Source organism: Syngnathus floridae, chromosome 1, assembly GCF_059516105.1.
Source record: "Syngnathus floridae isolate MCC-2025c chromosome 1, RoL_Sflo_1.0, whole genome shotgun sequence".
Lineage (NCBI taxonomy): Eukaryota > Metazoa > Chordata > Actinopteri > Syngnathiformes > Syngnathidae > Syngnathus > Syngnathus floridae.
In genome coordinates this window covers 3,101,813-3,119,784 of record NC_142413.1, presented here as the reverse complement: position 1 = coordinate 3,119,784, position 17,972 = coordinate 3,101,813, and the positions used below count along the sequence as shown (strand labels likewise).

The 17,972-nt window shown below is 49.3% G+C and overlaps 2 protein-coding genes and 1 long non-coding RNA gene across 3 annotated transcripts; 2 read left to right on the top strand and 1 right to left on the bottom strand.

The window, feature by feature from the left end:
• The first annotated feature begins 32 nt into the window (after positions 1-32).
• Positions 33-7,782, top strand: gc2 (guanylyl cyclase 2). The gene is made up of 24 exons (XM_088368578.1): positions 33-480; positions 660-977; positions 1,057-1,185; positions 1,466-1,645; positions 1,722-1,839; positions 1,913-2,214; positions 2,306-2,437; positions 2,502-2,605; positions 2,678-2,796; positions 2,861-2,945; positions 3,025-3,121; positions 3,185-3,301; positions 3,470-3,550; positions 3,622-3,798; positions 3,917-4,073; positions 4,136-4,285; positions 4,364-4,512; positions 4,848-5,011; positions 5,077-5,269; positions 5,334-5,508; positions 5,606-5,704; positions 5,778-5,872; positions 5,928-6,013; positions 6,637-7,782. The coding sequence occupies exons 2-24, from the start codon at positions 684-686 to the stop codon at positions 6,758-6,760; spliced, it is 3,327 nt and encodes a 1,108-aa protein (XP_088224704.1). The 5' UTR covers positions 33-480; positions 660-683; the 3' UTR covers positions 6,761-7,782.
• Positions 6,562-9,790, bottom strand: LOC148403363 (uncharacterized). The gene is made up of 2 exons (XR_015857083.1): positions 9,471-9,790; positions 6,562-6,819 (listed from the first exon to the last, which is right to left on the bottom strand). It is a non-coding gene; the product is annotated as an uncharacterized LOC148403363 (long non-coding RNA).
• Positions 9,129-17,532, top strand: irs4b (insulin receptor substrate 4b). The gene is made up of 2 exons (XM_088368571.1): positions 9,129-13,287; positions 15,083-17,532. The coding sequence occupies exons 1-2, from the start codon at positions 9,450-9,452 to the stop codon at positions 15,085-15,087; spliced, it is 3,843 nt and encodes a 1,280-aa protein (XP_088224697.1). The 5' UTR covers positions 9,129-9,449; the 3' UTR covers positions 15,088-17,532.
• The last annotated feature ends 440 nt before the right edge of the window (positions 17,533-17,972 follow it).

Sequence of the window (17,972 nt, the reverse complement as noted above, 5' to 3'; positions counted from 1 at the left end):
AACAATTATTTCCTGACAGTCTTTTAAACTCGTTCCCTGGCATTATGAAAATGGTTGCTATGGATACCGAGGGTGGAAAGCTGAGCAACGGCTATGGGGTTGCAAACACGTGAGCGTTACCACCATCTTGTGGTGAGGTGAGTGAACAATTCCTCAGTGTAATGAATAGTTCATTTCTATTTATATATATATATTTTTTATTTATTTTTAATTAGTCCCATTTAATTGGGTAAATGTGTTGTCTAAATTGTCGTCACTGTTCAATGCATCTTAATGCTGCAGGGGTCATGATTGGATTGCATCTAATCTGTCGGGTAGGTCACCTCGCACAACCAGGGAACTTGACCACCATGCAGACACTTTTTTTTCCCTTGCAGGAACTCTGCTGAATGTTTGGGGAACGCTCGAGGACGTGCATGAAAATGCCTCAAGACGACTCCGGCGGAATTGTTGCCAAGGCGAACGTCCGTCTAATTTCTGGTAGGGAACTTTTAAAATGATTGTTATGATGAAAAAAAAAAGTCATATTCCAGCACACTTGATCCTCTAAAAAAATCATGGGTTAATGTAATGTTAAAAAAAAAGCTCCCAAGATAAAGGATTATATTTAGAGCAGTTATGAAGTGGTCCGTTAATCCATCTTTATCTGATTGTGCCAGTGTGAACATTTCATCACCGTCACCATGCAAGGACGGAGTCTGCTCTCTCAAGCAACATGGAAGCAGGCATGGGACAACACCTCATCACCTCACCGAGGTCCTCCCACTAGGTTCCTCCCGCTGCTCCTGGCCTGCTTGTTTGCGCTGCCCTGGCCGGGTTTAGGTGGATTATTTCGTGTCGGGGTGGTTGGCCCCTGGGAATGTGACCCGTTCTTCGCCAAGGCCCTCCCCGATGTGGCGGCACAGCTGGCTGTCAACCGCATCAACAAAGACCCCTCGCTGTCCTACGCTGCCACTTTTGACTACACCATACTGCATGTAAGCACCTGCATGCCTCGCTTGCAATAACTTGGGGAGTGAGAAATGTCTTGTTAAACGACTTAATGTCGTTCCGCAGGAGCCATGTGAGACCTCAAGAGGTCTGGAGAAGTTTGTGACTTTCCATACCAAAGCCTCGGCTTACGTGGGACCCGCGAACCCGGGTTACTGCGATGCTGCCTCAATGCTGAGCAAAGGTTGGAACAAAGTGAGTCGACGAAATCGGAAATGCATATAATCACCAAAAGAACTAACTTAGAAATAATTTTAATAACATTTAGAAGTTCAATCCAACAGTACTGAAAAGTCAGACATTCTTTATCCTCTGAGAAGAGCTATTTTATACTGCCCCCAGGTGGCCAAGGTGGGTAACAGCACATGCCGTTGTTACAGTGTAGCAAAGACTGTTTAATTTGATTCGGTCATGATTGGAAATCTACTTTTATCATTTAGTGTTTTGTTTATAATTTAATTAATTCCTCCTTCAGGCTTTGTTTTCATGGAGCTGTGTCGGCTACGAGTTGGATCGCGTCTGGAGCCACCCGACCTTCGCCCGCTCCATGCCCAGGCCCACCTGGGTGCTTTTACGGATCATGAGGTACTTCAGATGGGCTCACGTCGGAATCATCTCTGCCTCGGATGACATCTGGGTGGAGACGGCGAGAAAGGTTGGAATAAAAATGGTGACTCAAATCACATTTTCGGCTACACGTGTCATGTTCACAACGTGCGTGTGCGTTGTAGGTCGCAGAATCCCTCCGGGCCCACGCTATGCCCGTTAGACTGGTCAGCGTTATGGAGAACACACCACACGGCATCAGGAGGACTCTGGCTAAAGTTCGGAAAATGAGAGAAATACGAGGTGGATCTTTTTTTTTTTTTTTTATGTATTGTGCTCAAGAACTTTACCTCTAACCTTACTTGCTGTCCCTCAGTTGTGATCCTCTGCATGCACTCAGCGTTGATCGGCGGCGAGCTTCAGAAGCACCTTTTGGAGACCGCCTACGACATGCGGATGATTGACGGGTCCCTTGTGCTGGTGCCCTACGACACGCTCCTCTACAGCCTACCCTTCCGGAATGTAAGCTACCCAGCGTTGAGGAGCAATCGCAAACTGCTGCGGGCCTACGACGCCATGCTCACCGTCACCGTCGACTCGCCCCGGGTGTCATTTACGGAAGCTTACACGGAGGCCGTGGAGAAGGGCGAGCTGGCGAGGACGATCAAACCCCAGCAGGTGATGACACACTAAAGAGTTTCAATATTTTCTTTGAATGAAGATTGCAGATGAGCACAAGAAGAAGATTCTGATCAGCCGGTGTTTGCAGGTGTCTCCTCTTTTCGGGACTATCTACAACTCGGTGGTTCTCGTCGCTCACGCCGTGCAGCGTGTTGTCCTCTCCAAGGAGTGGATGTCCGGTGGGAATATCGCGCAGCAAGTTCGCAACCACAATTTTGAGGTACGCTCGCCTAACGCAAATGTTTTTCCACACTTCAAACGCCGCTGCCTAATTGCTATCGCAGGGCTTCAGCCATCCCGTGAAATCGGATTCTTCTGGAAACATGTTCTTAGACTACATCGTGCTGGACACGGACGGACTCACCTGTGAGCTGACACCGACACACAGGTTGTTGACGAGTCTTAATTTGGAAACTACTTCCTACCACCGAACTAAAGACATGTTTCCCTGTCACCAAAGACTCGACATGGAGGCCGACTCGGTGAACTTCCTGGGTCGAGACATCCACTTTCCTCGCGGCTCGGGACCCGAACGGGACCTCCGGTGCTGGTTCACCCCAGGGGTCATCTGCTCGGGGGGTGAGTCCCTTGAGGCTCTGGCGTGTCAAAGATTAGAACTGATACTGGTGTCTTTTTATTTCAGGTGTGGATCTTTTTTCCACCTTTAGCATTGCGCTAGGAGCCGTTGCCGCCTGTGTGCTAGCCGCTGTGCTGATTTACTTTATCCGGTAAGTCTGGCACCGGGTTGGGCTTTGTTTGCAAACAAGATAATAGTGACATCGTTTTTCCCTGTCTCTTGTTGCCTAGGCGACGCATCAACCAGATTCGCCTGCTCAGGGGTCCGAACAAAATCCTGCTGACTCTAGCGGATGTTACCTTTATCAACCCCTCACTTAGCAACAAGGTAATAATTAATATGTTCTATAACAAGAAATAAAACTCAAAAGAGTCATTTTCCATTTTCCAGAAGCTCAACGTGGAGGACAGCCGAGCCAGCTGCACCAAGAGCGTGTCGGAATGCAGCGTCACGTCCTCCATCCAATCACCCGCCACGTACGAGAACTCCAATGTTGTCATTTTTGAGGTGAGTGTGATTTACCCAGCATAATTAAAAAAAAAAAAATTGTTAAACACTTAATAGTGACGTATTATGCGAATTGGCGTCATCGTTTTATAATTTCCGACAGTCTGTGAGGTAATGAAGGTGTCTGACTGTCGGGGCATGACTGTAATTAATGAACGTGCCCACTAGGGGGACTGGGCGTGGCTCAAGAGACTTCCCTACGGCTCGTTTAGCAGCATCAACCCCAAAACGAGTGACTTGTTTGAGCTGGTAGGACACCTGATCATCAAACAACACGGCTTTGGCATCACACTGTAAGAGCCTTCGCTATCCGCTCGTAGATGAAGGACATGCGACACGAGAACATCAACCTTTTCCTGGGCTTCTTCCTCGACTGCGGCGTGTTTGCCATCGTGACGGAGTTCTGCTCCAGAGGAAGCCTGGAAGATTTGCTCCTGAATGACGACGTCAAGCTGGACTGGATGTTCAAGTCCTCCCTGCTCCTGGATTTAATCAAGGTTCATTTAATTAAGTTCAGAAGCACTTGTAGGTTTTAAAGTTTGGCCACTACGGTGCCTCAGAAAGACCAAACTTTGTAAGTCTACCACCATTGAGCATTTTGATTCTCTCTCCTAGGGTATGAAGTACCTCCATCACTGCGGAGTGTCTCACTCCCATCTGAAGTCTCGCAACTGTGTGGTGGACGGACGCTTTGTGCTGAAGATCACAGACTACGGCTACAATGAAGTTCTGGAAGCTCAGAGGTTCCCGTACGTGGAACCACCTGCAGATGGTGAGAAACCGCACGACGACGTCCTCACAAATTCTTCAAAATCTAACAGCTGCGCTCGGTAGACTTGTTGTGGACGGCTCCGGAACTGCTCCGAGGCCCTCAGCCGGGCCTCCACGGGACGATGGCCGGCGACGTGTACAGCTTCGCCATCATCACCCAGGAGGTGGTTATCCGAGGGCCTCCGTTTTGCATGCTGGATCTTTCGGCCGCAGGTGGGACATCCAAAAACAGCTCCTACAATACGACCTGGTGCCCGGGCATCCATTTTGCTTTCTGCTTTTTTGTTTTAGATGTGATCGCGAAGCTGCGCAAGCCGCCGCCTCTGTGTCGCCCGCTGGTTAGTTTGGACTGCGCTCCGTTAGAGTGCATCCAACTGATGAAACAGTGCTGGAACGAACAGGCGGAAAAGAGACCCACGTTCGAGGAGATATTTGACAAGGTAGGTTCTTCACACTGCCACAACTATATACTGTCAGCCTTTACAACCTGAACGACATTTGTTCCATCAGTTTGTCGTCATTTCTTACCAACAGTGTGTTTTCTTAATTTTGTAGTAATTCTTTAATCTTCAGAATCACACTTGATGAATAATTAATAAAAGCTGTTGAAGTTTACTGGCAAACTAAACATAAAGAGGATCACATAACAGTCTGCTAGCACAATGCTAACGCTAAATAGCATCCATGTCTGTGTAGATTGACCAATATTAATGTCGTATTGATGAGCTGAGTACCAAATGTGCCGCTGGTTCATGTGATGTCACTCCTCTTCAAGTTCAAGGACATCAACAAGGGCAAGAAGACCAACATCATCGACTCCATGCTGCGGATGCTGGAGCAGTACTCGTCCAACCTGGAGGAGCTGATCCGAGAGCGGACCGAGGAGCTGGAGATCGAGAAGCAGAAGACGGAGAAGCTCCTGACGCAGATGCTGCCTCCGTGAGGCATAACGTCAACCACGGCATACAGTCGGACAAATCCGATGTTGTCAATTCGTTCCGCAGATCCGTGGCAGAAGCTCTGAAGATCGGCGGGACGGTGGTGCCCGAGTATTTCGACAGCGTGTCTCTCTACTTCAGCGACATCGTAGGCTTCACCACCATCTCGGCCAACAGCGAGCCAATCGAGGTGGTCCACCTGCTCAACAGCCTCTACACGCTTTTCGACGCCATCATCGGCAACCACGACGTTTACAAGGTGCCCCCCCCTCCCGTCAAGCAAAACATCCTGGGTAGGATCTTCTCACGCACCCTCCACGCAGGTGGAGACGATTGGCGACGCCTACATGGTGGCGTCAGGCGTGCCCGTTCCTAACGGTAACCGGCACGTGGCGGAGATTGCTAACATGTCCCTCGACATCCTGAGCGCAGTGGGAACCTTCAAGATGAGACACATGCCCGATGTTCCCGTCAGGATCCGTATCGGACTGCACACAGGTGGATAAACAAAAAAAATGAATTCCTCATGGTGCTTTGTTGGGGCTGTTGTTTATCTTAATGTTGTCATGACGACGATGTGTTTTGCATCCTTTAGGTCCCTGCGTAGCGGGAGTGGTCGGTCTCACGATGCCACGCTACTGTTTATTCGGAGACACGGTGAACACCGCCTCTCGTATGGAGTCCACCGGCATGCGTAAGTTTCACGTCCGCACATTTTTTTTATCCATACCTCGCTTTTGTTTTGGTATTTATTCGGCCCGTTACAGCCTACAGGATCCACGTGCACCACGACACGGTCAAAGTTCTGCGTGCGCTCAACCTGGGCTACAAGCTGGAGCTGAGGGGAAGGACGGAAGTGAAGGTGGGACACGCCCGCCTCATGGAGTGCCATTTTCTTATTTCTTCTCCTCCTGTAGGGGAAAGGAATGGAAGAGACGTACTGGCTTGTTGGGAGGGACGGATTCACCAAACCTCTTCCTGTACCTCCAGAGCTCAAATCCGGGTACGACTAGTCTGCTTGCGTGCAAGCGCGCGTGTTCCGTGTTCACGGTGTTCGCTTCGTCCCATCAGGCAAATGGCCCACGGGCTGCAGATGGCCGAGATAGCCCAGCACAAGAAGCGGCAAGCCGAGAAGCAGCGACAGGAACAACTTGCAAAGAAGAAAAACTGAGGTAATGTTATGCATTCGCAAAATGTATAACATTACTGGCTTGCTGGGGAATGGGGACAAAGATAGTTGGGCCACTGGCAGAGCTAGGATTTGTTGGGTTAATAAACCCAAAACATTCTTTAGAAAATGTCGATAAACATTCATGACATGTTCCCCACAGGGGGATGGGGTGAAATCGGAAAATTCCCATTATCTGCTCTAGCACCTGGGAGTCAGTGCCCCCGCGGCCCCCCATGTAGCTCCGCCAGTGAGTTGGGCAAACTTTCATAAGGGAATCACAATTTTGCAATTGTTGATTGCTGGCAAAACTCAGTTCTTCTCCTTTACAAGGTTAAAAACCTTTTTGTCGCATGAAAAAACAACAACTTTTGACTCCATAACAAGATTCTAAAACAAATTTTAAAATGCCTTTGCTAATTTAACTATATTGCATTGTCGTTCCTCCTCTTCTTCAGCGTGGTCGCCAAAGAGCCAAAGAACCTGAAGCAGGTGTTGTACAAAGCGGTGAGGAAGATCTCCCACATCCGCGTCGTCACACAACTGTGCGAGGACGGCAGCGTCATGATGGAGCATCACTGAGCGCTTGTCCGCAGGCTGTGGTGGCACCTCAGGTTGGATTCTCGGGTCAAACGTTTTCTCTGTGAACAAAATTGGGATTAGCGTCAACCGAGTTGAGGAGACGCGGTCTTGGCCGCTGCTATGAATAGAAGAAGAGCGACTCAGCAAAGCGGGGATCTGCAGACACAGTCAACAAATGATAAATGCAGCTTATCGCCTTTCCTCTTTCCAAGCAAGGGGAAAAGGACTGAATCAAAAATTTCATTTTGATCTGACAAAATATAAGCCACGTCAGAAATTCATGTAAAAAAAAAAAGGTACAGATAGTGTCTTTAGTGGCTGAGACTAAACAGTTTGCTTCACTCATAGATTTGTTCGTGTTGAGGATTATCTTTGCTGATCCTCCCAATTTATGTCGATATGTGTGTGCTTCCTGCAGATGGCGCTATTGAACATTTGCACGTGCAAGGTTTTAATTTGGACCTGGTTGGGGATGGGGGGTGATGTGGGGATTTACAGAGGATTTACATTGATACCGCTCGGTTCAAGGGACGGGCATTTTATAGAATATCAAATGGTGACAAGAATGTTGAGGGATGAGAGATGACATTTCTAGGTTAGATGTTGATTATACTTAAAAATTTGATCCCATGTGGTTCTATGAAGAATGTATTTTTTATTTTAAATGTCAGGAGATAATAAATCAAAAAGTTCCACTTCCACCATCCTGCTGTAATGCGTGGCAGCTCATTGGCCACTTCATTTGACCTCATTTTACGGTGATTGGTTAATTTTAATCAAATTATTTCCGTAGTTTTTTTTAAAATTTTGTTTTGTTTTTAATTGTGGAAAGAAGAAAACAACTCTGCAGCTCAAATTTTGGACTAATTGAGTGTAATTGGAACATTTCCATCGCTCACTATCGGGTCGTTAAATCTCGAAAGTTCAAACCAAAATTGAGATAAATCCCAAACTGAAGCACCAACAACAGTGACGGTGTTGCTCCTGTGCTTACCCTGAATTAAAATCGTGAACAAAGGCAAGCATGCGATCCTTTGTGAATCTCTTGTGTGTGTTTTAGCTTTGTTGGCTCTATTCGTTTGTTAGCGGTACAATAGCACTTATTGCAGTACACCATTGTCACCAGCAGAGGGCGCCCGGACAAGCGTTTGCGACACCTGACCGGGAGGCCTCCTTAGGGCAATTTAACTCCCGTTAAATTTGACTTATCAGAGCAGTTGAAGTGCAATGTTGACTTCATACATTGTTGACGTTACTTCCCCACATGTAAATTTCATACTTGTAAGCGTTGGATGTGGGTAACATTAAGTGCAGTTGTTCCCAAGACATTCACCAAAGGAGTTCGTGGGAGGAATAAGCGAAACAGATCTTTCTTTGAAATGCGTCTGATGTTTCAACAGGCTTACCCACTGTGTCAAATAGTTAATTATTCACCATGGACGCAGCATATAAAAAAGTTAAACGCTACTCAGGTGGACTATGAGACAACGCAGGAAAGTGTTTCTCTCGGATACCCTGTATTCACAATTGTACAGTTGTGAGAATTTTTTTTTCACCAGATTTAAGACTCTGTTCATCCGATCTGCCATGGCTCGGATGTGACTGTTTCTTCAGATTTCAAACTTGCCTACCACAATAACGTCCACATTTTTTTGTCCTCAACAAAACAAATTTGACTAGCAAAATATGTTTACCTATTTGTATATTTTTTCTTATTATTTGAAAAAAAATTATAGTTTGAGATTTAGTCTGAACTGCTATGGTTTATTTTATTGTAATGCGATGGTATTAGTAGGCGGATTAAGTGAGGTCACTCGTACCTGGGACAACCCCGCGTTAATGATAATGCGTGATAGTTGAATCCAGACAAGGTTCCAGGATTTTGTTTCACTCATGGGACTAAAGTGGACTTGACATAGGGAGGATGAGATAATATTTTATAAATATATTTTAGAGTATCAAATAAAAAGCTGGTGGGGCTTAACTGGGGCTACGCGTATTTCTGACGAGTCTTTGGCCCACCTGTGTAGGGCCAACGCTGGTTGAACCTCATTTCATATTGATGGATAAAAAGATAAATGTAAATAAGTTATCAGGCCACTTTGGATGTGCGGTTTGGATGCAGCTCTCTGGCAACGTTCCCATCACATTCGAAACAAGCCTAAAAATTGACGCCTATTTTTAACCCCGGTAAAAACTTTAGCTTCTGTGATTGGTCAGATCCATTGACGCAAGGCCGTATCGTCCTTTTGACAATTGGCCAAGACGCCTGTCAGCGTGTGTCACTCATAATATTTGACCAATCACACAACGCCTCAGGCTATTTGAGCCAGTCTGTTATTCCTGACGTAGGTGATCACGTGTTGTTTGTGCTGTGGCCCGGAGACTTGTGTGCAGGCGGAGGAGAGCGAGTTGCTAACAACTAGCTGGAGACACACGATTGAACGTGGCCATGCTGCACACGGTAGGCTTTATTTCTTAAAACGAGGCCGAGTGCAATAGTTGTTTGCTGCTACAAGGAGCACTTTATGGATTAAAACAAACAAACAACCGCTTGGCGAATAGTGCAATCAGTGCCGTGCATTAGCTGGCCTAACCGGACTTGAGCGCTGGTCTCCCGACATAAGAATGGGGTAGTGGTCCGCTTGGATTAGCTTGCAAGTCAAGTGACCTTTGATTGCGTTTTCGAATGGCAAATTTCACGAATTACCCGGAAGGCAAGGCAGCGAAGTTGAAGCTGGAGACGCAGCAGAGGAACGTGGGCTCCAAATCTACCGATGCAAACGTTGACGGCTCGGTCAGGGAACCCCCTTCCCCGTTAATTAACAGCAGCGGCAGCAGCAGCAGCGGAGGCGGTGGCAGTCGTTCCCATCAGTTGCCGCCCTCCTACCAACACCACCTTGAGTCGTATCACTACGAGCTGGCGTCGCATCATCATCTTCATCATCTCTCCGCGGACGTCGCCGAACCCCCGGGCAGAAAATCGTTGTCCCCGGTGGAGCACGGCGCCACTGCCACCGGCAGCACCACCACCACCACCACCACCACCAGCGGCGGCCTTGCGTACGAGGCTGGCGGCGTGTCAAACCCGCCGGACGCAGTGGACGACATTCGAAAGTGTGGCTACCTGCGCAAGCAAAAGCACGGACATAAGCGCTTCTTCGTGCTGCGCGCCTCCAGCCACCTGGGCCCCAGCCGGTTGGAGTACTACGACAATGAGAAGAAATTCCGGAGCAGCTTGCGCGGGGGAGCCGGACCGGCGGGCCCTTCCTCACCCAAGAGGGTGATTTACCTCTACCAGTGCTTCACTGTCAACAAGAGAGCAGACTCTAAAAACAAACACCTCATTGCTCTTTACACCAAGGATGAGTATTTTGCTATTGTGGCGGAAAACGAGCAGGACCAGGAGGACTGGTACGTGGCCATCAGCGAGTTGATGAGCGAGGGCAGGAAGGGGCATTTGATTACGGACGATTTGGATGATGGATATGGTACGGTCACCCCTGGCACTGTTTTCAAGGAGGTGTGGCATGTGAATGTCAAACCCAAAGGACTCGGTCAAACAAAAAACCTCACGGGCTTGTATCGCTTATGCCTTTCGTCCAAAACCCTTCACCTAATCAAGTTGAACTCTGAGACCCCATGCGTGAACCAGCACCTGATGAACATCAGGCGCTGCGGAAACTCTGAAAGCTTCTTTTTCATCGAGGTGGGTCGCTTCTCCTCGATCGGGCCGGGGGAGATATGGATGCAGGTGGACGACTCTGTCGTGGCCCAGAAAATGCACGAGACGCTTCTGAACACCATGAAGGCCCTGAAGGCCTACGTGGAGATCAGGCCTCGGAGTAAGAGCCAGTCATCGGGCTCCAACCCCATGCCGTTTGTCACCACGCACCGGCACCTTAGCAACCTGCCGCCGAGCCAGACGGGCCTGCCTCGACGTTCCAGGATGGAGTCGGTGGTGGGAACGCCGCCGTCTAGCAAGAGCTCCGGCGCTAGCGGTTACCGCTTCCGCACATCCAGCGAAGGGGAGGGAACCATGAGCCGACTGTTTCGTTCCACGACAGGAAGCCTGGTCCACCTTAACTCGGGGCGTCCCCATCTTGGCCGCGCTGAGGCGGACCTAGGTGGTAGCGCCGGCGCGGTGCTGGGAAATGCCGGCACGAGCGCCGGGGCCGGGCGCCACGTGCGGGCCGTCCCCGGGTCATCAACCTCTACTTACCATGCCCGCTCCGCCTCCCTTCCGGTCTCCCACCCTTTCACCACAAGCCCGGTCAGCGTGTCCTCCAGCAGCGGCCACGGTTCTGTCTCAGACACCCTCACACGGCCATCCAGTGCATCAATATGCGGCTCTCCGTCCGACGGCGGCTTCAACTCGTCTGACGAGTACGGATCCAGCCCCGGGGACTTCAGGTACTTCCGGGTGCGCAGCAACACCCCCGATTCCCTGGGCAACACCCCGCCGATCCGAGAGGAGAACTGCTTGAGTGACTACATGGCCGTGGGCTGGAACCGGGAGGTGTTTGGCACCAGCGCCGGCTCCGGGAACAGCAGCGGCGCCAACACACCACGAGACGAGAGCACGTCGACGACAGAGGACGAGCGCTTTTTTTCTCAGAGGAGGAGGAGAAGCGCTGGGCCCGGGGTAGCTGTTTATCAAAAAATGACTCAAACCAATTTTTCTTTAGAAGAATCGGCCGACGCGTCAGACAGCTCCTGTTCCGAGCACAGCCAGCAGAGCCGGCCCTCGACGTCGCAGCCACCGCCGCCGCCGCCGCCGTCCTCCGCCAAGGAAGATAGCGGCTACGTGCCCATGCAGTGCGGCGTGGCTCCGTCGCTGAGGGACACGCCTCCCGACTACATGCCCATGCATCCCGGTTCTCACCCCGTTTCCCAACCGCATCAGTTTCAGAGTCCAAATTTGGGTCCCCGCTCGGCCAAGCCCCAGTCGCAGTCCTCCACCGACGCTCACGGCTACATGATGATGCTCCCGGGATGCAGGGGCAGCTCTCCCTCCCCGGTGCAGGCCTCCCTCAGCCCCCCCCACAGCGGCGCAAGCACCAGTGAGAGCATAGCAGAGAGACCCGCCAACGCGGCGGCGTACATGGACATGTCCTGCGGCGGTACTATGGGGCAGAAGCTGGATGGCAGCAGCGGGTCCTATGGCGCCGAACTCTGGAGGTCTTTCAGCCCTTATTTCTCCCTCCCTCGCTCCTACAAGGCCCCCACCAGAGAGAGCGATGAGAAAGAGCGCGACGACTATGTTCGGATGGCCTGTCTCGGCAAGCCAGTCCACGCCTCGGTCGGCGCGACTCCCTCATCCGCACCCGAGAGGAGGGCTGGCGGCAGCGGTTGCCCCTCCACACCCTCACACCCACCCCCGCCTTACGAAGCTCACCACACCACGGCCGCCGTGGCTGACGGACGTGTCATGAGACCCAACCGCCTGCCTTTAGGCAGGAGGAGTTTCCACGGTCCGCTGCGAGTCAGCGAGGCCTCCGCCTCATCCGCAGTTACCTCCACCTCGGTCCCCACGGCCGGGATCGCGACCAATAGGCCTTCGAGTCCCGGGGAGTATATCAACATCGACTTTGGTGATCATTACCCCCGCCAACAGCAGCCTCCTGCCTACCCTCTTCCTAGCAAGGATGAAGCCCCCACCCAAGCCTCCAGCGACCACCGTCGAACCCCTCCCTTACCCCAAACCAGTCAGGACTACATGAGTATGGAAGTGGGTCACGACCATCAGGACAGCGATGGCTGTCTAGGTAAGAGCCAGTCACCTAGACCCAGCCTGGTGGCCCCCTGGAACCCGCCCAGCTATATCCGACCCTTGGCTAGTAATTCCGGTGCGCTGGCCTCCCCCGGGGTCCATGCCGGAGGTCACTGGAGGTCAGCGGGCGACGACTACACTAAAATGACGTACGGCAAGAAGGGCGAAAGGACTCAAACGAGCCCTACAGACATGCTGCAGCATCTCTGCGTGATGGAGGGATGCTACAGTCATGGTGGCTCCTCCTCCGCCTCCCCCATACCCCCCACCTTGCCCCCAAGGAGCCCAGCAAGGAGCCCAGCAAGGAGCCCAGCAAGGACACCGGCGCACCCCCCGGAACCAAAGGTAGTCCGGGCCGACCCTCAAGGCAGGAGGAGGCATAGCTCGGAAACCTTCTCCTCCACCTCCTCCTCCACTTCAACACCTTCATCCTCGGCGAGCCACCCGATGCCATCCTTCGACAGCGCGTGGATGTCGGTGGAAAATCGCCGGGACCCGGACCAGCCTTTCTCATCAGGCCCGGCCACGGCAACCGGCACCTCGGCGTCCTCTCCCACCTTGACCGGCGGAATGTACGCAAGCGACGTGTCTGTGGGATACCAAAGTGGCCTCAATTACATCGCCCTGGAGGTGAGAGATGACGGGGGCCGTACGGACGCGTCCGCCGATGTCAACGAGAGCGCTGCAGTGCCAGAGAACGCTGCCCGTGCTGGTCTCGAAATCAAATCAGAAGGCGTCTCCACGACGACCAAGGGTGAGTACATTTGCTTTTGTATGAAACAAAGACGTTTTGAAATGAGGGAATAGAAGTGTTTTTTTTTTTCTTCGCAGGCTAAAAATAAGCCTTTGTGTTCTGTGCTATTTTTAGTTTTGTTTTATCAACTCGCTGTTCCCCCACATGTAAAAGCTCTATTTTGGCTCTTGACGGTACGTAGCTTTGTCAAGATCAGAGAACCGTTGATGTTTTGAAGCCATCCTGACCTGCATGCATTGTTACCAGGTGTCAAGCTGATACCAAGCTTACTTGAAGGTATCGGGTACTCCCAGAGGTTGCCGATACAGGCCATAGATACTTAAGGCAAAAATAAGAATCTGATTCGTAAGTCTTCCTAGTTGGTGCTACATTGCAGCAGATTGAAATGTCGCATAAGTTCAGCAAGTTCTTTTTTTTGTCATTATGTTAAATCAAATGGAATTTTACATTTCAGGTATCGGTTCGCGGTATCGGTGAATACTCATTCAATACTCATAGTGGGGAAAAATGGTGTCAAACATCCAGTGTTTTTTTTTTACCTTTTGGAAGTTGTTGAGACTTTGCGAGGTTTTGATGGGCTGAAATGCCCCCCATCAAAGTTTAGCTCACTTCCTCAGCAAACGTGCCATGCGGGCATGAGTCAGGATCGTTTGAGCACCAGCTGACTCGAGTGCGCGCTTAGCAGCCGTCGCCGCCAGCGTGCCGAGTCACGGCGGCCGCCGCTTTGATGTCATCGTGGCGGCGGCGTGTCGAGGCAACGCAGCGGCGACGGGAGGAAGGCATCATCTCTTAGGAATGCGTTTCCTCTCAGCTGTGGCACGTCGGGATGGCGGCACACCTGCTTCGTTTACAGCGACGGGTCAAAGGGCTTTGCTTTCGATGTTGCATCCGAATTTTTTTTTTTTATGTGTGGAGTGACCCAAGGTGGTTAACGGATTGCGCCAGGCAAGGGGTGTGGTGGGGTCAAGAGCCAAAGTCATACGAGGCTGGCCTTTAAGCTCTGGCGTTGCCACCTATGCGCCTGCCGGATTTCTATATTTACACGTCTATTTCCAGGCTGATGTGAGTTTACGGCCAAGCTTGTAACAAGACCTCCATTTCCACTTGGAGTGCTCTCAAGGGGCATTAGACGTTAGAAGGATCTCTCAAATCATCTATGTGTGATACCTGGCAACTGTGACGTCAGTTTCAGTTGACAACAAGGGGCAAAATGGCCGCCCCCTGAGATGGATTTAAACGGGAGAATTTTGCTATTTAAATCGTAATCCACGAATGCAATATTAGTCAGAAGTTTCGACTAGTGGGGGCACGTACAACATATTTATGGCAAGAACATTTTGGTGTTGACATCTTCTTTAATTTGTTGTTTAATCGTCATTATCCTTGCTGTTGAACTAGAATTGGATTAACTTTGAGACCGCAGCAGGGACAAGGCTCCGATTGGCTCGTTTGTTTGATCGCGATTTAGGAAACTCGGACTGCAGGCGGGCTTGCCGGCATTCCAGCAGCGCCGCCTGTCAAAGCGACGGCATTGTGGCGTCCCGCTCGCATTGTCGTCGCACAAAAGCTGCACTTTCGGTGGAATAACCCAGCTGCGCCGGGGTCACCCCGGACACGGGTCCCAGCCAAAGTTGAGAAACTGAAACCGGGACAGTTAAAGAGAGTAGGGATTGTAGATTCCCTTTGGTTAAAAAAAAAAAAAAAAAAGCTCCTCTTGTGAATTTTGCTTTTCAAACACTTGTACTGCAACAAAACCGCACCAAGACGTAGCTAACCTGTTTTTGTGTCCTCACAGACTGAGCTGGAGTGGCACAGGAGGAGGTGCCCCCCCCCAAAAAAACTGGACTGAGATGTTCTGGATGCAGAAGACACAGACGAGATGACAGAGAAAGGCTTGCATATTTTTCATTCATATGAACTGTCTCACGTTTTGTTTTTCTTGTTTTATATGCAAATCTTCACTGTCTTCTTTTGTTTTTTAAACTCGCGTCTCTGGTCAAGCGCCAGTGTTTGCTGCCCTCTCGCGTCGCGGTGAGCAGGCGGTTCAACTTCCTCATATGGTGTTAAAAAGGGAGGCAGTCTTGATACAATCTTGATTTTTATGCTTTTTTTTTTTTTTTTTTAACCCATCCAGCCTCACCTCGCTATGGTACCGTACAGTTATTACGTTGTGGAGAGCGTTGTTGTAGAGAATGTGTATATATACAGTATAATCTATTTTTTTGGGATGCGCTTGTTCACTTGACCTAGAATGGCTTCCTGCTCCCTAACAGGAAGTAAAATTTCCTTTGGTACACTTGCACATATTTATTTGACGTTCAAATAGTTCCGGTACATTTTTTTTTTTTAGCTCCTCGGCTAGCCGAGAAATTAGCGTGTGATCATGAAATGACTGAGAGGTTGATGTTCTCTTTCTCTTTTTTTAAACATTTTCCATTTTACCTCACGTGTTGCACGGTACAAAGTCTCACATGGGATGCACACACACTATTCACACAACCCAGGGTAGACCCCCTAAGTGCCCCCCCACCCCACTCCCCCCCACCTCACGGACGATTAGGATCCTTCCCAGCAGCGCGTGACGCACATCCACATGCCGCATGCTTCCGGGTGACGTGAAAAAGTTTTCAGTTACCCGAGCTGCGGCTGCACGTGGACATAGTTTGCCCCTTTAGACACACACACACATGCACACACACACGGGCATCAAACACAGTGTTAGCCGAAGCCCCGCCCCCTTTTGGTGCGCTCCCGCATCCGTATGTAGCGTCTCCTACCGCTTTCCTACAGCGGAGATGTGAGCTTAAATGCAACACCGATTGACTGATTATTTTTGGTTCACCATTCTCCGAGTCACTCGTATTTTTTGTGCGCATGTGAAGGGACACGTGAGGCCGTCTTTGCGAGGTTTTTCCCGCCTATGTCGGTGGTGTCCAAACTGCGGTACGGGGGCCACTTGCGGCCCGCCGTCAGCCATTTTCTAGTGGCGCTTAGAATATATGGAAAAAAAATGACTTTCATAAAAATCCCGAACTGTTTTGCTACTAAAATAAAAGCAAAATAGCTCTAAAGCAGTGGTCACCAAGTTCTACATGAGTAGCCTCCGTTCTAAAAATAGCTGACCTGGGACTGAAGTGATCATTTGAAAATCTAACCACTGGCTGAGATTTATAGAACTCAAGTGTTGCTTTTTGATATTTATTCATCTGTTGCGTAATTTCTGTGAGAAATCGTTACCATGAAATGTGTCTTAACAAAAATGAACGCCATTACTTTTTTTACAACAACAGCATTATTTAAATAATCGATATTTTCAGAAGTGCTTATCCTTCACGTAGTAGCTCTCGGTTTCAAAGCGGTCAGTGACCCCTGCTGTGACGCAAAATTGGTTTTAGGGGTTTTCAGAAAGTCGGACTAAGCAAAAAGTTTGGACACCCCCGGCCTATGTGGATCCATCTCAAAATCAGGCCGGTCAGAACGGTCCCAAAGGTCCGTGTACTTGCTGTGCTATTGTGACATGGTCCTTTTTTTTTTTTTATAATACAAAGCAAGAGTGCTATTTCTCCTTTTTTGTCTTTTCAATTCAATAGTCAACCTTATTTATTTTTAATTTAAGCAGTTTATCACATTACAGTATTTCAGACTGGGCCAGCTCAGATCGGACTGATTAGCGTGTCCTAGTCCGAAATGGCTGCAAAGAATCATGCTAGGACTTGTTTGATTTTGTAGACTTCACTGCATCCTTATGCAAGCGATGCGTTTCCCCCTTTCCCCCTTTCCCCCCCTCATTTGTATTTTAGTTGACGCCAAAAAAGCGGGGAGGTATCCAAGCAACCTGCACACAAAGCAATGCGTGCCCGGTTTATTTTTTTTTGTGGCATTTTGCATTGTTTTTTTTTTTGTATTAAGAAATTGGTTATTTTTTGTAACTATATTCCAGTTAATTTGCTGCTGTGTAGTACAGTTGATTGATTAGTGGTCCTCCGTTTGGAGGCGCGCCTCCTGCTACTTGTGTTCTTTTCCCACTTGAATGCTGTTTGTTCATATTAGCCTTACAGAAAAGAGTAAAGTAGTGGGGAGACGCTTCTCCTTCGTACCTCCTCCATTTGGGAAAAATCAACCTCATAGTTTCTCCTACAAATAAGGAGAAGTTGTGGCTTTTTTTTTCACGCCGCCGTACGTGATGTTTATATTGTTCCAACCTTTGCTTTCCATAGAGCTATTGCAATAAAAATGTTCATGTTGCGCGCCTGTGTTTGCGTCACTTTATTCAACTCTAATCTTTTTTTTTTTTTTCCTCCCCCCTCCTTCTCCTCCTTCCTCGTTTAACTGAAATTCGACCGACAATCACGGTCAGTTTATCCAGCTCAGGTGACCTGCTCGGGGTCCCAAAGTTCAAGCTTCAAAAACAATCCCAAAGTCCACTTTTGCACATGCGAGCCACTCAGTTGAGAGAACTTTAAAAAAAAAATTGTTCTCCCACATCAACTAATTATCTAAATATTAAGTGTTCTTGTTTTTTTCTTCTAGTGTTAACATTTTTCTCGATTTTAGGGTGCGTTTGGACTTTGAATGTCAAACAGTCACAGATTTTTCTTTTTAGGAGTTTTTTTTCTGCTTTAGTGACTCCTAACTTGACTGCGTATTCACGCGCTCACTCGTTTCTGTTATTTTGGGTTTGGGAC

Excerpts from the sequence above, each read along its gene's own strand:
- gc2 (XM_088368578.1), top strand. The coding sequence starts at position 684 with ATGCAAGGACGGAGTCTGCTCTCTCAAGCAACATGGAAGCAGGCATGG. Across the intron at positions 2,438-2,501 it reads TTCGCAACCACAATTTTGAG|GGCTTCAGCCATCCCGTGAA; the intron begins GTACGCTCGCCT and ends TTGCTATCGCAG. Across the intron at positions 2,797-2,860 it reads AGGGGTCATCTGCTCGGGGG|GTGTGGATCTTTTTTCCACC; the intron begins GTGAGTCCCTTG and ends TTTTTATTTCAG.
- irs4b (XM_088368571.1), top strand. The coding sequence starts at position 9,450 with ATGGCAAATTTCACGAATTACCCGGAAGGCAAGGCAGCGAAGTTGAAG.